This window comes from Pempheris klunzingeri, chromosome 3 (genome assembly GCF_042242105.1).
Source record: "Pempheris klunzingeri isolate RE-2024b chromosome 3, fPemKlu1.hap1, whole genome shotgun sequence".
Classification (NCBI taxonomy): domain Eukaryota; kingdom Metazoa; phylum Chordata; class Actinopteri; order Acropomatiformes; family Pempheridae; genus Pempheris; species Pempheris klunzingeri.
In genome coordinates this window covers 22,633,563-22,650,810 of record NC_092014.1, presented here as the reverse complement: position 1 = coordinate 22,650,810, position 17,248 = coordinate 22,633,563, and the positions used below count along the sequence as shown (strand labels likewise).

Sequence of the window (17,248 nt, the reverse complement as noted above, 5' to 3'; positions counted from 1 at the left end):
CATGGTGCGCATGAACGTTCTCGCAGATGCTCTGAAAAGCATCAACAATGCTGAGAAGCGTGGGAAACGCCAGGTCCTCATCAGGCCCTGCTCCAAGGTTATTGTGCGCTTCCTCACTGTCATGATGAAGCACGGTGAGTGGCTGATTGTTCTCTGGATTAACTGGTGAGCAGGTAGTGCTTTGTTCCAGTCAGTAGATTTGCTGGTACAGCGCTACTGAAAGGAAATGCAAGAAACAAAGTTTGTAGTTGGCTGAGATTAGTGTCCCGGAGAAGATCTGAAACATGTAATTCAACAGTTCATAAAGGTGCTAATAGCTTAAAGTGTTTTCCTTAATGATTTGTCATTTGTACCTCCAGGTTACATTGGTGAGTTTGAGATCATTGACGACCACAGAGCCGGGAAAATTGTCGTCAATCTCACAGGCAGGCTGAACAAGGTAAAGTCTAATAGTTTGATCCAGGTCTTCACTTACCACTGTGCCACAGATACATGTTAGCTATATGCTTGAGCTAGCTGTGTTAGCATTAAGAGTTGACATGAATTGCACCAGAAATTTACATCCCCCCCCCTCCTGTCTGCAGAGTTACTCTTCCACATCCCTCCAGATGTGAAACATGTTTTCTAAGCTACTTTTTTTTTTTTTTTTTTTTAAGTAATTAAACTCATCTTTTTTTGGAAAGGGGAAAATGCAACACCCTGGTAACTGAGCTTAGGAAATATTAAATCAAACACCAATGCTTCATCATACGATATGAAACATTATAGCTTGTTCATGTTTTGCCGCCTTTATGATCGAACGTTGTGGTTAAACCAGTGTTGTTTTTTTTCCATCCTTCAGTGTGGTGTGATCAGTCCACGTTTTGATCTCCAGCTCAAGGATTTGGAGAAGTGGCAGAACAACCTGCTGCCCTCAAGACAGTTTGGGTGAGAATCATGTTTTAAATAGACTGGCAGCAGTGATGTAGTGTTGAACTGTTCAGAGACCAAACCTTTTTTAGTCCTAATGGTCCCCGGTCTGTTGGTCAGTCACTTACTGCAAGTGGCCTGATTTTATGCACAGCTTGCCTGCTGGCATGCTTGCTTTTGATTGGCTGACTTGGAAAATTGGTTTGTTTGTTTGTTTGAGGATAATGGTGTGTAATTAATGCTCTGAATCCCAACACGTTGTGCATTTGAACAACAAAGCTGGAGAGCTTCAAATACTGGACAAGATGACTTGCCTCTTAGCTACTGTGGCTAATGATGTCTGGAACAAAAAGCTATCGCTAATTCTTTTCATCAGTGGTTGTGTGACACTGTTAGCAGCTCAGAGTTTCTGCCCTGCAGATACAAACTGAGGTAAAATGTCAGACCTGATTTGGGTAGAAGTTAATTTGTGTGGAGAGAGTGACTGGTATTGCTTCTGTCACTGTAATGCAGGAGGCTAAATTCATCTTGTATGTTAATTGTAGAATTGCCTGAAGTGTGAACGTAGCTGCACCTTGATTGAGGGCAGGTAGTGTGATTTGATCATATGCAGAACCATAATGTACGTAGCTCAGACACTGATCCATGTAGGTATCAAATTTGACAAACTTAAACAAATGTACTGGTATTAATGACGGGCTTTTTTAATCTGGACAGTTGTAATGCAGGTGTTTTATTAAGAGGAGAGTGGGGTGTTAGTGAGCCACAGACATGCTTATTTTAGTGTTTCATGAAGTTCTCTGCACGTACTGTTGGCCAAGGTGATTTTCTGTTCATTTTAGATGGTCTCCTGCACCCATAGGAGTATTAAATCGTCTTTAAGTGTTTATGTAGTTTTTTGCATTTTACTCTGGCAGTTACATTTTTGTTCTCAGAGGATGCAAAGTGTGACATGTAAAGGTCATGAGCTGGACTGAAGCTCACATTGACTAATACATAGTATTGATTAAGCTGATGCTCGGCTTAGACTCCAAATGAATTTTGTATGTTCCCTCGGGCAAAGAAGCATGTTTGGTACTCACACGTAGCTCGTCTGTGTTCTCACAGATTTGTTCATTGACTTTGTAACCTGTAGTTTCTTGGTGCACATTGCTCGACTTTCCCAGTTATACCAACTTGTTTTTGGTACTTAATCTTGTACCCCCATATTCAATAGCTCTTCCATCTGACACCATTTAATACATCTGCCTGGAGTTGTTTAGTTTTCTGGTACATACCTGTGGAGCTCTATGTGACAGTTGTAGTTGCAATTTGAGATGCGCAAGATGCAATCATACATGGAGTATCCTGCTTTTTGTTTCATTAGTTTTTCCTTCTCGCTCCAGTTGAAATTGTGTTTACAGTTTGTAAACAAAGTAAAATTGCTTTTCATAGCAGTTCTTGATTTTTAGAGCTTAGTAAAAGGCTAATATTTGGTATTCTGTGGCTCTTTGGAGTCTTGGACAGCTCTTTGTTTTGCTCCCCTACAATAACTAGTCACAGTTGGAGTCTAGACACCGAAATGTTTTCAAATTGTATTTCTGCTGCTGTCAGGTTGGTTTTTTGGTTTTGTATGGTCCATGGATCATAACAATCCCATAGTTTGTACCAGTCTCTGTAGTAACTGTACAATTGTGATCCACATGGTGTTGAATCTGGCTGGTCACGCTGCCGGTCTCATTTTTACCTGGACCACCTGCAGTGTGATGGATTCATTCATCAGAGTAACATGCTGACGTGTTTCCACAGATACATTGTGCTGACCACCTCAGCTGGCATCATGGACCACGAAGAGGCCAGACGGAAACACACAGGAGGCAAAATCCTTGGATTCTTTTTCTAAAATGTAAAGAACTGCAAATAAAAAAAACAACCAAGAGAAAGCTGGTAGTGTGCTGTGACTTATTTTATACACAGAGGTGTTTGGAGAGGTGGCTTTTTAAGACTGCAGCTTTTGTCAGGTTCAGTAGTGTCGTTTGGTCGAGACGAGGTGCAGCAGAACACTGCTGCTGTTTTCTTGGTTGATTCTGAAAAAACACCACAAAAATACAAAGGCTAAACAAAATATAAACGGTTCATGGAAAATGAAAGTAATTTATAACTGAGAAAACATAAAAACAAAATTAGGTGGACCAGGATGAACAAGGCAAAATGTACAATTTGCGCACCGTTCTCTGCTCCCAGTTTCTCTCATAAATATATTTACTGTTGCTATGCAACATTTTGATCTGTCAGTTCTCGAGGTACAAACGGCACTGAAAAACATTTATAAAAAAATCCTAATCTCCAAAATCTAAAGTCTATATCTGAAGAACTGAAAAGCCACTGGCTCCAACCCAAGTTAACCACATGACTCCATAAAATAAATGAAGTGACCATCAAACACAGCGGTCAACAGCTGGGAAACAACACAACATATGGTTTGTAAAGGACAAAGGGAGAAACTAATTGAAGGGGAGATGATTGTGATGAAGTGAGAATAACCGTGCGAGGAAGTCCATCTGTGGTCATTGGTCCTCGCTGACCAAAGGAGAGAGCAAGACAAGTTTTTACCGACGTGTTTTGATTTGGATCGATCTGGAAAAGTGATACATTTATTAGTTGAGCTGTTGAGGAAAGGTGACTGGGAAGCACACGGATGTCTGAGACAGAACCATTAGAGAAACTAGTGCAGCCAGTTGAGCTTTGTGACATGACCAGGGGGCACGCCTCAGAGGGCCACATCCATAAACACCATATACCTGACTGTCTACAGAACTTTGCTCAAACTGCAGACAACCCTCTAATAACCATGTAGTAGCTGAGGCCCCAGCAGCTATTAGGAGCTGCCACATCTTTGCTACACGACTGCCAGCTTGTAAAAAAAAAAACTCTGGCTCACTGCCCCTGCAATTCTCTCACCACTGTGACCTTTTTCTGGGGTCCTCTGTGGATTTTGTCGTGTCCCCAACCTCTTTGGCGTCTGGCTGCTGACCTGACGTTAGACTCTGAGGAGGAGAGGTAACAGCCTGCTAATGCAACAGCTCTGTCCAAGTGCTCCTTGTGGGCTAAGAGCGCACCGACTGCCTGCCTGCCTGCTTGCCTCATGGGTTCACAGCACTTAAGAGCGCTGCCTTGTAAAAGAAAAAAAAAAAAAAAAACTGTTACGCTGCTGCTGTTTTAAAGATCGGGGGGGAAGCGAGCTCGGAGCGTTCAGAGGAGCTGCAGAAGGACAGCTTTCATGCTCTGTTGGCGCTGAGCCTTTTGACATGAAACCATCTGAGGGCAGCTGTCTTGGCAGCAAGAAATAAACCAGTTGTTCAGATAGCTTGTAAACACTTTGATAGTACTTGTAGGTGTTTATATGGGTGGGGGTGCTGTAAAGTATCAAAGAGCTACTTTAGCATGCACAGACTGAAGGAGGAAGAGGCAAATTCTCCCCAAGAGCAGAACACTGACTGATTTGGTCAAAAGCTCTAACCATATTGTGAGTTTGAAGTCTGTCAGGAACCTTGAAAGCCTCTAACAGCTCCTCTCTCCTACTTCTGCGTTGCCTTTCTTCACTTTGAACTTTTATAAAGCAGAAAAGCCTTAACAAAGAATTTCTGAAAGAGCATTTTCTGCCAGACTCCGGGGGAAAGTTGCTCCCCTGGGGAGAAACTTGTTAAAATTTGCTTTTAAAAACTCATTTTTGGTGTGCTTTGGATACTGACATTTACATACCCTTTCAAGGGGATAAAAAAGGAATATACTTTTAAGTTCTCTCAGCTCATAGAGATTAGTATGTTACCCAATCTTTAAATGCAGGTATGAAATGAAATGCCACGAGAAATTTGAAATATCAAATAGGTAATTTCGTAATTGCCAAAGAAGCTGCAGATTATATGAAAAATGGTTTCACACGTTATTATGAAGGTCTGTATTTCTGGATTATTTCTCATGTTTTGTTCACAATGGTTCGGGTAGCCAGTAAATGAAACGAGCTGAGTGAATGAATAGAGAGTGAAACAGGATTTTATTACAGGAGTAAGAAAGAACTGACAGTAATTTAACACCAACTCTAACATAACTCCACTGGATCTTGTGTGGTTCATTTCATATTCCAACATAATGATGGTGAATATATATAGATATATTTTAAAATCTTGTTAATGTCTGTTTTGATCCACCTTTAATAAACACAATTTTCCCCCAAAGTGAGTGAAATATCACCAGTGCCTGTGGTCTATAGGCCTAGAAAACACTTTTCATGTGCTATTATTTTGTGCTGGTCTTTCTGCTTTAAAACAAAACCCCCCCCATAAGTCGGTAAGACCCAAATGTTGGAATGTTGAATGGTAAATGGTCTGTATTTGTACAGCACCTTTCTAGTCATTTCAACATCCTCATTCACCCATTCAGGAGGAATCTACGTTGGAGGAGACGATTCTTTCACACACATTCACACACTGAAGTTATGCTTCAGGAGCAAGTTGGGGTTCAGCGTTTTGCCCGAGGACACTTTGACATGCTGACGTCGAGGAGCCGGGGATCAAACCGCCGACCTTCCAATTAAGGGACGACCCGCTCTCCCTCTGAGTCACCCCAGGGACACTTTGACTTTTTTTTTTTCAGAAAGACACATGAAAGAAACACTGAATGTGAGAGAGCACTGAATTAGAGAAGCGAGTGGAACAGTTAATTATTAAAGCGTTCACGTAACCTTACCTGTATTCTGCCGATGAGTGAATGTTAGTCCATTATTTATCAGCCTTCATTAGGTGTAGAATAGCAGTAGAGAGGCTTCCGGCCCATGATAAGCAGCAGAGAGCAACCTGTCGCGCTGAGACTGGTGTCCCGAGGCTCTTTTGAACCATCTTCAGCTTGAGGGAGAAAACCTTGTGAGGAGGCCCAATGTGTCGCCGTGCATCTGGGGGGTGGGGGTCCACAGCTTGGCAGCCTCCAACATGGTTCTCCAGTCCTCACCATATGTCAGCTGGATCCCTCAGATTTCCCCTGAAGGGTTTTAAACACCGCTGTGGAGAAGAGGAGGAGATGTGCAGCTCTCAAAACAAATAGAATACATTAATACGGAAACAAAAAGTCTGCTGTTTGGCCCACATTGATAGACAGAGCCAGAGGCAGAGGGAGCGAAAGAGCTGCTTGGTCGTTTCTTTGTGAGCTTTTGTCGAGCGAGAGACTGAAAATGTTGTACTCATGAGAACGTGATGACATGCTTATATGTGTGTGTGGGGTTTTTTTTGTGTTATGCAGAGAATGTAAGTGAAAAACTAAAATAAAGATGGTTAGACCAAAAACGGCAGGAAAGTTTTATGGACCACGAAGTTTTATCTTTATTTTTGAGCTATCCAACCATGAAAGTCAGGCCAACAATATAAAATAGATGTTGACTGAATCTCCAGTGAGCGCTGATTTGGCAAATCAATGACCTGAAAATCATCACATTTGACAGTTTGCAAGTCAAAAGACACAAATGGTATTTAATCTTTGAATGACAAATATTTCAGGTGTGAAGTGGGTTTTTAACTACACGTTAAAATCTACTTATTGGCTGTTGAAACAACTGTTGCATGCAACCGGTACCATTTAAATACTTTTCAACCAAACTTATCCCAGTTTTAGCCTCGACCCCTGGTGCACCCATCAAACCACATCAGTGCTGACCAGGTTTTGTTTGTGCTTCTTAAGACACTTTTAAAAGTCAAATCAGAAAATTTGAAGGGTTTAAGGGTTAGCGTCAATCACAGGCACAGTTTTATGGATTATTTATTGATTATTTATTAGAAAGTAGTTCTAATAAAACCACAACGCTGCAAATCTGTATCACACAAAATATCAGTCTTTTGCTTTTGTTTCTATTGCATGGGTGAAATGACCCCTTAAAATGTATTTTTAGTATTGTGGTATGAGACTTTTACTCTGCAGAATGAATTAATGACTGGCTTGCAGTGTTTTTATTATTGTGGTAAAGAAAAGCTACAATCACTGGCAAGAACTCCAGCCCACATTTACTATCAAAGCTTGGAGTAGATGGGAGATATTGCGTTAGGTGTCTCCCCAGCGGTGAAATAGCTCTGCTCTGTCCTCATTGATTTTTGTTCTCCTTGCTACCTTCTGTCACTCCTGCAGACAAGATCTCCACTGCCTCCAGTAATTCTCTTGGCGACTTTCGCTGACAAAATGAGAGTGCTTTGAAATAATTCGGCCTGTCTGTGTTCTTTTCCCAGTGTGATGCGATGGAGCCTGAGCAAAGCAATTCGCTGCTGCGCGTTCCTGGCAGGAAGAAAGCATTTTACAGTTGACACCCAGGTCCTTGTGCAAACATCACATCCATTACCACGACTGACCACCGCAGCCTGGACACTTATTAGCTGCTCGCTATCATGGCATCAGCTTTCATAGGGCGCTCTTGTCCAGCTGTGCTGTGAATAATTGATGCTGTCAAGTGAAGTCGAACACCAGCAGCTCTATTTGGACTGTCGTCATAGTTCCTCTAGTGAACACTTGAGGGCAGTAGAAACATGTCTCATCTTCAGTATTCCTCCTCCGGTCCTCATACTGCATTCAGGCCGGGCCGGTCGTCAAGCAGCAAGACTAATTATGATTGATTCAGAGATAACAGAATTAATATTGGAATAGAAGTAAAAGTATGAAATGTGGATTCAGTCAAAGGAGAGAAATTTCTTTTTACTCCGCTCTACATTGTCTTCTGTCGCCATAAACCACTCAGTGGGTCGTAGTGAAATGGGGGAGAAAAATAAAGACGATTAAAAAAGTGAAAGTGGATGTGCAGCAGTGAATTGAAGCAATTTTTTGGCTTCTAAAGTTTTACATTAAATTAGGCTTTTAATATGAAAATTCAAGCCCTACATGGGAAACAAAGCCTATTGTGTATTAAAGCTGACTCCTTGATGGTTTCAGGAAACAATACGGCTCAGTCAGGTTATTTCTTTAACTAAAAATGCAATAAAAGGAGAGGAATTATTTTCACTTTGATCAGTGCCATCCTCTGTTGCAATAAATCTGAATGTATGGGGGGGAGGAAATCACAAACCCTAATCAAAAGCAGACTGTAACTTTGCATCAGCATGAAAACCAACAGAAAAGTGATGTGAGTTTGGAACAGTGCACAGTCTAAGGCACCGCTGCTCCTCGTACCAAAGCTAACACATCTTGTTTATGTTGCCATGCTGGTGTTGCATGAGATCATATTCTGCAATGCACTTCCACTTCCAGCCATGTGATTTATTCCACCACCCATCGCCGCTCAGACAGACGCCGTATCTACAAAGACCCGAGGAAATTCTGGAATAAATGGTGACCAGCAGAGAAGAAGATATGGAAATGTATCTTTTGTAGAGAAAGAGGGAGAGAGGGAGAGAGAGAGGGGGGGGGGACTGTTGTCTCCCCCAACACCAATGAATTCACCCATTCCAAGGTGAAATAGAGGGCTGTGCATTGTCATATGGTCATTTCACTGATACACTTATCTCATGTTTTTCACTCTCTGCCCTATCTCTGTCTGTATGCCTTATTTACTAGGGCGAACCAGGGAGGTAGGAGTGCTGTGTGTGGATGTGTGTGGGTGTATTCGCGGCGCGGAGGAGTCTGGTGTGCATATGATGAATGAGATAGTTAGGAAGCAGTGAATTTATGGCTATGAATGCAGCCATCCATTCTGCCCCGCTGTCCCTGGCTGTCCTCAAGGGCATCGCGCTCCTCCGGGTCCCATCTTAGGTGGCTCACTGGGGATCCCACCGCTGCTGCTGCTGCTGCTGCTGCTGTGGTCGTCCAGGTAAACGCCGAAGCAGCCATCCTCCTCCTCCTCCTCCTCCTCCTCCTCCTCCTCTCCCCGCATGTTAAGCAACTAACACAAGCTGCTAATGTACATATAATAACAGGAAGGCCAAGAGGTGCCAGCGAGAGGCTGCTGTCATTAATTAGGCCTCTCATTTGTCCGCTATAGATCACCTTGAGCGTTACAGTGCAGTTTGGCCTCTTATGTGGATGATGTATAGTCTGCCCCACAGTAAATCACAGCGTAAGAAGTGATTACTGTTTAGGCTTCAGTAATTAATAAGTGAGTATGTAATGTTACCTAAGGCACACTCATCATATCATTTCTCATAGCATTCTACTGGACCCAATAAGAACAGCAAACTAAACAACAAAAGGGGAATGCCATTGGATTTTAAAAGCATTGATCTGACCTGACGCTCCCATCATCTGGATGTTGTTTGGAAGCACTTTTCCAAAGTCAGTGATTGCCAGTGATGGCCTGTATGAGTAGTTTCTGACATGCTGCCACTGGTTGGTTGGGGTTAGTGAAAGATAGTGGTTTGAGTTAAAACAAGAGTAAGAGTGTGGTCACGCTAAAGTCACACGGCTCTAGAGGCTGCTGGGTTCACCTCTGCTTGGAGCTAAGAGCAAATTTTCACATGCTGACAAAAAATTCTTTTTTCCCCTCCTGCCAACACGTCTTTTTCAAAGCAGTCTCAAAGGTTTTAGGGAGTATTTCTTGGGGAGAAAGTAGTTCCCATGAAAAAGGGGGATGTGCTGCTTGGCAATTTCTACATTAAAGCTGGGGTGGAGGTGGTATTTTGGTGTCACTGGGCAAAAAATTCCATAGTAGGCTTTCAGCATGTTGTAATTCAAGATTAGATCTAGAAAACCTGTGAGAGAGAGCGTTCCTATAGGCTGTGCTACAAATACAGATGCAGACGAAGGTACCAGATGTGCTCGGCCGGCCATATCTGCTCGAGGTTTGTCATTTACAGATGGCATTACATTTTATGACATTATGCTCGGATGTATGTCAGAATTATACGGATGCCGTGTGTTCGCACAGTAGGCGACCGTTTAAATGAGCATAGTTTGTGAAAAGTAAAAAGTACATTGGGAATGTCATTATCTGTATTTGGTCATAAACAAAATGACTGGACAAAGTGATTTTTTTTTTTTCATCTTCAGCCAAAGCGTTGATCTTGCCTCATGAATGTGCAGCTTTATCATTCTATTTTTCAAAGCAAAGTTCTGACAATACAAGGCTTTATCCCTCTGTCTGACAATTCATATTCCATGAACATCTGTACCACATTTCATGGCACTTCCAATTCTTGTCAAAGCCATAAAAGTCACCCACATTCTGGCAAGAGATCGGAAAGTTGCAGAACCCCACATTAAGCAACCGTGCACGCCACGTATTCCTGCTTTGTAAAGAAATCTGGAGTTGCGAAAGCAAAAGTGTCAGAAAGCTGTTCCTTACATCTTCTGTGAGTCCCGAGCTTCTATTTGCATCATATGCTTTTGGACTCTTTCTGTGCCGTTACCGCTGCAGGCTCCCATCTGCCAGCATCCGCGTCACTTTATTATTCGCAGGTGGTGAATCATCCTCTTTAAGGTTGTGTAGTCTCTGTATCTCAAAAATAAAACGTTATCTCTATTATGCCCCCCGCACATGAGCATTTCCTTTACAAAAATTAAGAAAATACCTATCGAAATGAAACAGGGCCTTCTGAGTGCCAAGGATTTTCACTAAATATGCTAATAGTTTCAGCATCCCTCTGAGCAATGTGGGGATTCGGGGTGATTACAGAATAAAGTCCTTACAATCATATCTGGAAAGGCAATGAAACCACAATGGCTTTAGAACAATCGACTTGTTGCTGTTTGCTGTGTTTAGTAATAGTTGTTGAATTTGTTGATGTTTTTACTCGGGATGAGTTTGGTGTCTTGTTCAAGGACACTTTGACTATAGACTGGCAGTTGATGGATACACAGGAACTGAACCTTATGTTAACTGACTCTTCCTCCAACCACTTAGCCAGACAGAGCACTGCTGCCGAGCCTATTTGTGGAAAAGATTTTTCAGTTAGGATGCTTGTGTAATTTGGCCCTGTGCTCTGCTGTCAGTGCCCTCTCAACACCAAAGACTTTGTGAAATGACTTCCCAATTACATCACCCCGTCTTTGCAGGCAAAGGAAACACATAAATGTCGCGGGCCAGTAAAGCCGATGAATACTTTGACTTTGTGTTAGATGAGAGTGAAGAGCACTGATGGTCTGAGGGCCCGTGTGACGAGATGGTGCGCACGCACGTTAGCAAGCACAACTGGAAGGATATTAGTGCTTTTGGGCACATGTGAACGTTTGTGCTTTTATGTGTTTTCATGTACGCGAGTGTGGGTGTTTATGTATTCGTGTGTGTTTGACAGAGAGAGGGAGAGGTAGCAGCTGTAGGAGCCAGGGGGGGCCCCTGGGCTCTAGAAGACGTCAGACCCAGCTGGATGCCTCCAGGGGAGGTCAGGATGTGTTGACAGCTCCCTCAAGCAGATGAGGGAGCAGAAGTGGCCCTGCCTCTCTTCTCCAGCTTACGTGGATGTCTGTGAAGATGGCACAGTACATCATGTCAGCTTTCTCTGTAATTAACACTTTTCAGGGCTTTGTTGAAGGGTAGGTGTGTCTGGAAGGTGTGTGTATGTGAAGGCATGTGCCGTCAATTCATGCAAAAATTGAATTATTAGAAGGAGTGTGTGCATGCAGGGGAGGTGCACACACTCCTCTTTAATATCTCATATAAAAATGACCTTGGTGTTTTGCACGTAAAAGTTACAAGGTGGAAAAAACACTCCCCTTCTCATGCAATCTTTAAAGGAAAACATTTAATTTAAGAACACGTGCTCCCAGGTTTGATCCCCCTGTTCAATTATCTGTACGTTAAAGCAGCTGAGATATCATCACCTCGCTCCAGCCTTCTCTCACAAAGAGATCCACCAACCAAACAAAGATGGCCCTCATCTTTTAGAACCTTGAGATGCTACGTCCAGGTGAAAAGGTCAGAGGCAGCCATGATCCAGGCAGCCATCCCACGATCTAGGTGCCTTCCTCCTCGCTTGGCAGCCTCCGTATTGATTTGATTAGTTGCTAATTAAAACTTGGCAGGCTGGGCCGGGCACAAAGGAGATCGCTCAATTAGCGGGGTGTCAGAGAATCTAATTCTCTCTCTTTCACCCCTCTCCCTCTGTCTTTCTCTCCCTCCCTACCCTATCACACATCTCCATTCTGTTTAATGAGTATAAAGGATGAGTGAAAAGGGAGGGAGGATAACTCTCCGCGGAAAGAGATCGAGCACTCTCAAGGAGCTAAAAGCATCCAGGCCTGTAATCCTTAAGCTAATCTTTGCTTAAAGATGCAGTTTGTAAGTTGTAAAGAAAGCGCCGTCTGCCAGTGGACGTTTGTTTGGGCACGTTGCCTCCAGCGTGCCTTGATGCCCGCTACCTTCTCCTCTCCTGGCAAGACAAACAAGTAACACACAAGCTGTTGCAGTTTTAGTGGCGTGCCTCAGGGAGAGGGAGTTATGAGCTTTAAGATCCTCTTTTTGTGTTTGTCAAGACACCAGATTTTCAAAGCTCTGTAGATGGGAATAGCATTCTGTTCCGAAAAGCTGTTTCCACTGAGGAGTTTCATGTGTTGATCCTGCTCATTTCATGATGACATTTGAGGTATTTTTTCTCAATGTACATCTCGCAAACTGCATCTGTTAGAAAACATCTCTGTTAGAATAACAAGCGCCGGCTCCAGGCCCTTTTGGGGTTGCATGTGCTCCTTGCTGAATTCATCCTTTTATCCAAAATGACTGACTGCCTGCTCTCTTGGATCCTTGTCTGTCTCTGTCTGCAGCCTACAGAAAGGGGATGAGGAGGAGGAGGTAAACTCTGTGACACAATTTTTATTGATGAGATTTCTTCAAGGCAGCAAATGAGGTCAGTTTGAGGCTAAAGGGGGATATATTGTAATGGTTTCTCAACTTTTGAAAAAACGTATCCTCTAATTTGTTCATTTTGTGAAACACATACAAGTTGAATCTATGACGCAGAGACGAAGGCAAGAGGGATGTATAACTGGGACTATTTGTTTACGTTGTTATCACTCGGCAGCAGGAGTCTTGGCTTTTCAGATTCTTCTTTGCTTCCAGCGACTCTGCGTCTCCGGAGTCGGCTCCCACATGGACCTCAGCTTTTCAATCATCTCCCCACCAGCTTAAATGATGAAAATTATCACTGACATAACAGATTTAGATACCGTGTGTTACTCTAATGTATGTCAGCACACGCAGAAATGGCGCGATGTTCTCTATAGGAGGGAGAGCAGATAGAGATTCCATGACGCATAAGGAGCAGAGTCAGAGAGCAAAGGGCAGATGGCTTTTATAAATCATCCATCATATTTGGTTTAAATAACATATGAAGGTAGTTTTGTTAACTTTATAAGCCCATAAGGCTGCAAATAAACACTTCCCAAACTCACACCCACACATACAAATGCATAACAGCTCTCCTAAATGTCCGTATTGTTAAGCCTGACTGTCATCATCCTCCTGCTCCTGGCAATCTGGACAGGGCCCGCATTCATTAGTCAACTTCATACTCTTACATAATATTTACAAGCAGCTGTATATGTGACTGCAGAGACCGGGTGCTTCCAGTGAGACCTGGCCAAGGCTGCTGACTGCAGGAGAGCTGGCTAACCTCGGACCTGATTAACTGTGGGTTTTATTCCGTTCCTCCATTTTGCAGTAGAGCAGCGCAGCCTAAAATGTCAGCAGTCGCCAGTGGTGGGTGCCAATGGCAATCGCTCATAGGCTGGCACTGATTAGCTTTGAATAAGCCTGAATGGCAACCTGGTCTGTGGTGTACATAGTAGGCTATTGTCTGACGCCTGGATGCACACTAGGAGAATATCCCCTTGACACGCATGGATAATGTGGACAGATTAGTCCTATCATTCATACAAAGAGACTCCTACAGATTATGTTACTGCAATGTACCTCTAAAGCCAAAGACAATATACCAATATATTATCCATAATGTGATGTGAGACTCTATCTCACCTGGGATTCGGGTTATTGTAATATTGTGATGTGGCTTTCATGTCCTGTTTTCTCAACTTAAAGGACCAGCGCACTTGTTTTCTCAATCAGCTTCTCTACTACTAGGCATGGTGCTCGACATAAACACCAACATTATACGAGGGATTTCTCTATTTGTGTCTTTCTTTGTGCCCTGCTCAGTGCTTTGGAGCGGGCAAGGCTCAGCTGGATAAAGGTAATATCGCATACTTCCCTACTCCAGTCAGATATTAGCGATATGTGAAATGTAATGTGATGGACATTATTAGAGCTGTATACTGGACTCCAAGATGGCACCCGTTCAATTCAATGAAATTCGCTCACCCAGTGCATAAGCTAAAAAAGTTTTCTGGCTTCAGGGTTCACTTCTGTGTTGTGCAGCCCAGTGCACATTCGCATTAGTGTTTCTCCTGCTGGCCTCGCCCGCTTGTTCCAGCTCACTCCTTAGAAATTACACCGGGGTGGCGCCTCGCAATTAGAAATGCCTCTTCTAGGAGCTGGGAAAGTTTTTGCCAATATAAAACCGCATCTTAAAAATTCTCTATACAGATTAATTGGCCATGATGAGGTCTCTTTCATAATGGTGGCTTATAGGGAAAATGCTTTTTGGGCTTCAGGTGATTGTTTTTGTAGTTGGGCACCAGACTGTATCCAGTGCTCCTAATACATCTGTGGCTGTCAGATGGAGGATTGTTTGCTCATGTTGCCAGACCACTGTCAATCAAACCTGATCAAACCACAACCACACGGTCCTGATGAAGAGTATTAGCTGAACTGTTCACTGTTGAAATCTTCATAACGTCTAAGGAAACTTTACCTGCAATAACTGATTTCGTTTTTGGCATCTTGGAGGGACACAAGCTGTGAACACAACATCGACCTTTTAAGTTGATATGGTGAACAGTTCCTTATTTACACAAATCTTTCTCTCTAAAAGCAGTTGCAAAACATCTTAATCCATTTGGAGTCATTTTTGTGTCCATTTGATGAATAAGTCCAATATTCACTCTCCTTCAGCTCTGTTTTAGTCTCTACCAACCCCTGAGGGAAATATGTGGCTCTTCAGCTACTAAATGCTCCACTATATTCAACAGCTAGTCGCTCGCTGTGTCTGTCTGCGGTTTGGTGCTGAGCAGGTAGCACAGAGAGGGGTTTCAAAAGCGTTTTCACTGAAAACAGCTGCTGTCTTCACTATGAGATCGGTGAGATTTATCAAAAACTGTAGAGGTGCAGGCAAACAGCTAAACAATGAGGTGAAACAGCTGTCACTACAAGCGCCCCTTTCACATTAATATGATAAGTTGTTATTATATTATTATGAAAATACAGATTACAGCCACATTAAGCTTTGAACGGTCATAATTAAACTGCTGCAGCATTACATACTAGTAATGTTTGCTTCTTAAAAAATTAGTGTCTGCAAAATTTCCTCAAAGAATTATCTTCAGCCCAAAATTGAATCACTGTAATTTAATTTGCCCACAGCTGTCAAAAAAACATCTCAAAATCACCAGCAACATCTGCTTTCAGAAAGAGTTTCTTCATTACTCCGGATAATCCCCCAAACACATCATCAACAAGTTTCACAGGAACTATTTCAGCAGTAGAAAGCGGTTCCAAAGAAAACTGCCCACAGTGACTTTTCTATTTTCAGCCAATTGACTGATCACACAGATCCAGACTGCACTGCAATGTTACTCTGGGCGCTCATCATCTTAGTTTAAAAATACAATAGGGCATGTGAAAAGGACAGAGATTAAGAAAGAAAGAGAGAGAGATACAGACAGAGAGACAACGTCTATGGGTGTAATAATGGTAAAGGAAACCATATACAAAAAGAGAAACCGGACCTATACAGACTGAAGTGAGTGTGTGTGCATGTGTGAATGTGCGTCAGGTGACAGGGAGGGATGGGGACATGGGCAGGTCCTGGTAATGAAGGACTGATAAGTCCCTATTTCCTGGGCCTGGGTTAATTGTGCCTACAGATAAAGGGTAATAAATTGTCACAGGGTAATGGCAGGAGCCTGAGCTCGGCCCTGTTCCACATTCATCATGACTGGCTGGGTCTGGGAGCCTGGAGAGCAGGCAAGACTGAATGACTGGTAGAGCCTGGCAGGCATGGCGGGGAGAAAGGAGGGAGAAGAAACCTCACAGGGATGGATATGATGTTGTCTGTCGTACTTACTAGGCTCCTGCAGTGGGCTGAGCAAGGACAAGAGATGACCTGGTAATGGGGCTTATGAGAAAAATGAGAGGAAGATATGAGAACTACTGTGAAGTGGATAATTTGAATATTCCAGCATTAAAGGATTAATCAAATCCAGTCTTATAATAACCTTCAGTAACTTAAAATGTATTGCAACACACTGACTAGAAACACGAGTAGTGGAAGACATATTCACATCCTTTAAGTTGGGAAAAGTTCAAGAACAACACTGTAAAAATACTCCTACTTTTAAGTACTGAAATATTAACATCCAAATGTACAAGTAGCACAGGTAAATACCCTGTGACTGATATATTATCATACATGACAGTAAAAGATTGTTAATACGTACAAACAGTATTTTATTGTCGTAGCTGGTTGGCGTGCAGTAAATGTAAAGCACTTTCTATACATTTAGGTAGTTTAATCTTTTACAATGCATTGTATTTATTGGTGTAAAAGCAAGTAGTAACCATAGCTTTCAAATGAATATAGTGGAGTAAAGTGCACAGTGTTTTTTTTCTGATTAGATGTATAAAGTAGCATAAAATAAACTAGTGAAGTACAAGTATCTCAAAAGTGAGTTGACAAGGCAAACAGAACGTTATGTGTGTTAATGGTGCCAGTGTACTTTTTTGAATTTAAAGTACAAAAAATCAATGCAGTTTTTCCTGGCAGGAAATGATGCAGTAGTATATGGTACCTCCCAAACCTAACCTCCAGTTGTTGAACTTCCGGCCTGGCTGCAGTGATGTATAAGTGCATCCATCTCTGGACTCAAAATCCAAAAGTCAAGTCAGGCTTGTATTGACAGCATGGTAACATAATAAACAGCCATAAAGAAAGAAGACAGAAAGTAAACGTCTGCAGCATTCACATCTATAGAGAATCAACTGTGGCCAATACTCTCATTTAGGATGTGATTAGTGTGTGCATTCAGGCAGCAGTGGTGCACAGTATGGTTGCTGCAGTGGGGAACAATAATATGTATTTATCTCTTCACAGTATGTTGAAAACCTTGTGTTTCTAGTCTCTGCAATTATTTTCACATACAACAGGGGCACATGTAAGGCATTTAAGTGTCTCTCCCTGCAGATAAAATCTCTCCAAAGCTCCTTTAATAATGTGAAAAAAAAAAAAAGGCATTTTCATCTAATCAACATCTGGGCTGATTCTCAGCTCCTGATGATGTTGCATGTGCTGAT

The 17,248-nt window shown here is 42.5% G+C and overlaps 1 protein-coding gene across 1 annotated transcript; it reads left to right on the top strand.

Annotated features, from left to right (window-relative positions):
* Positions 1-2,831, top strand: LOC139225742 (small ribosomal subunit protein uS8). Its single transcript, XM_070856585.1, has 4 exons — positions 1-134; positions 360-439; positions 842-927; positions 2,698-2,831. The coding sequence occupies exons 1-4, from the start codon at positions 2-4 to the stop codon at positions 2,789-2,791; spliced, it is 393 nt and encodes a 130-aa protein (XP_070712686.1). The 5' UTR covers position 1; the 3' UTR covers positions 2,792-2,831.
* Positions 2,832-17,248: the final 14,417 nt, after the last annotated feature.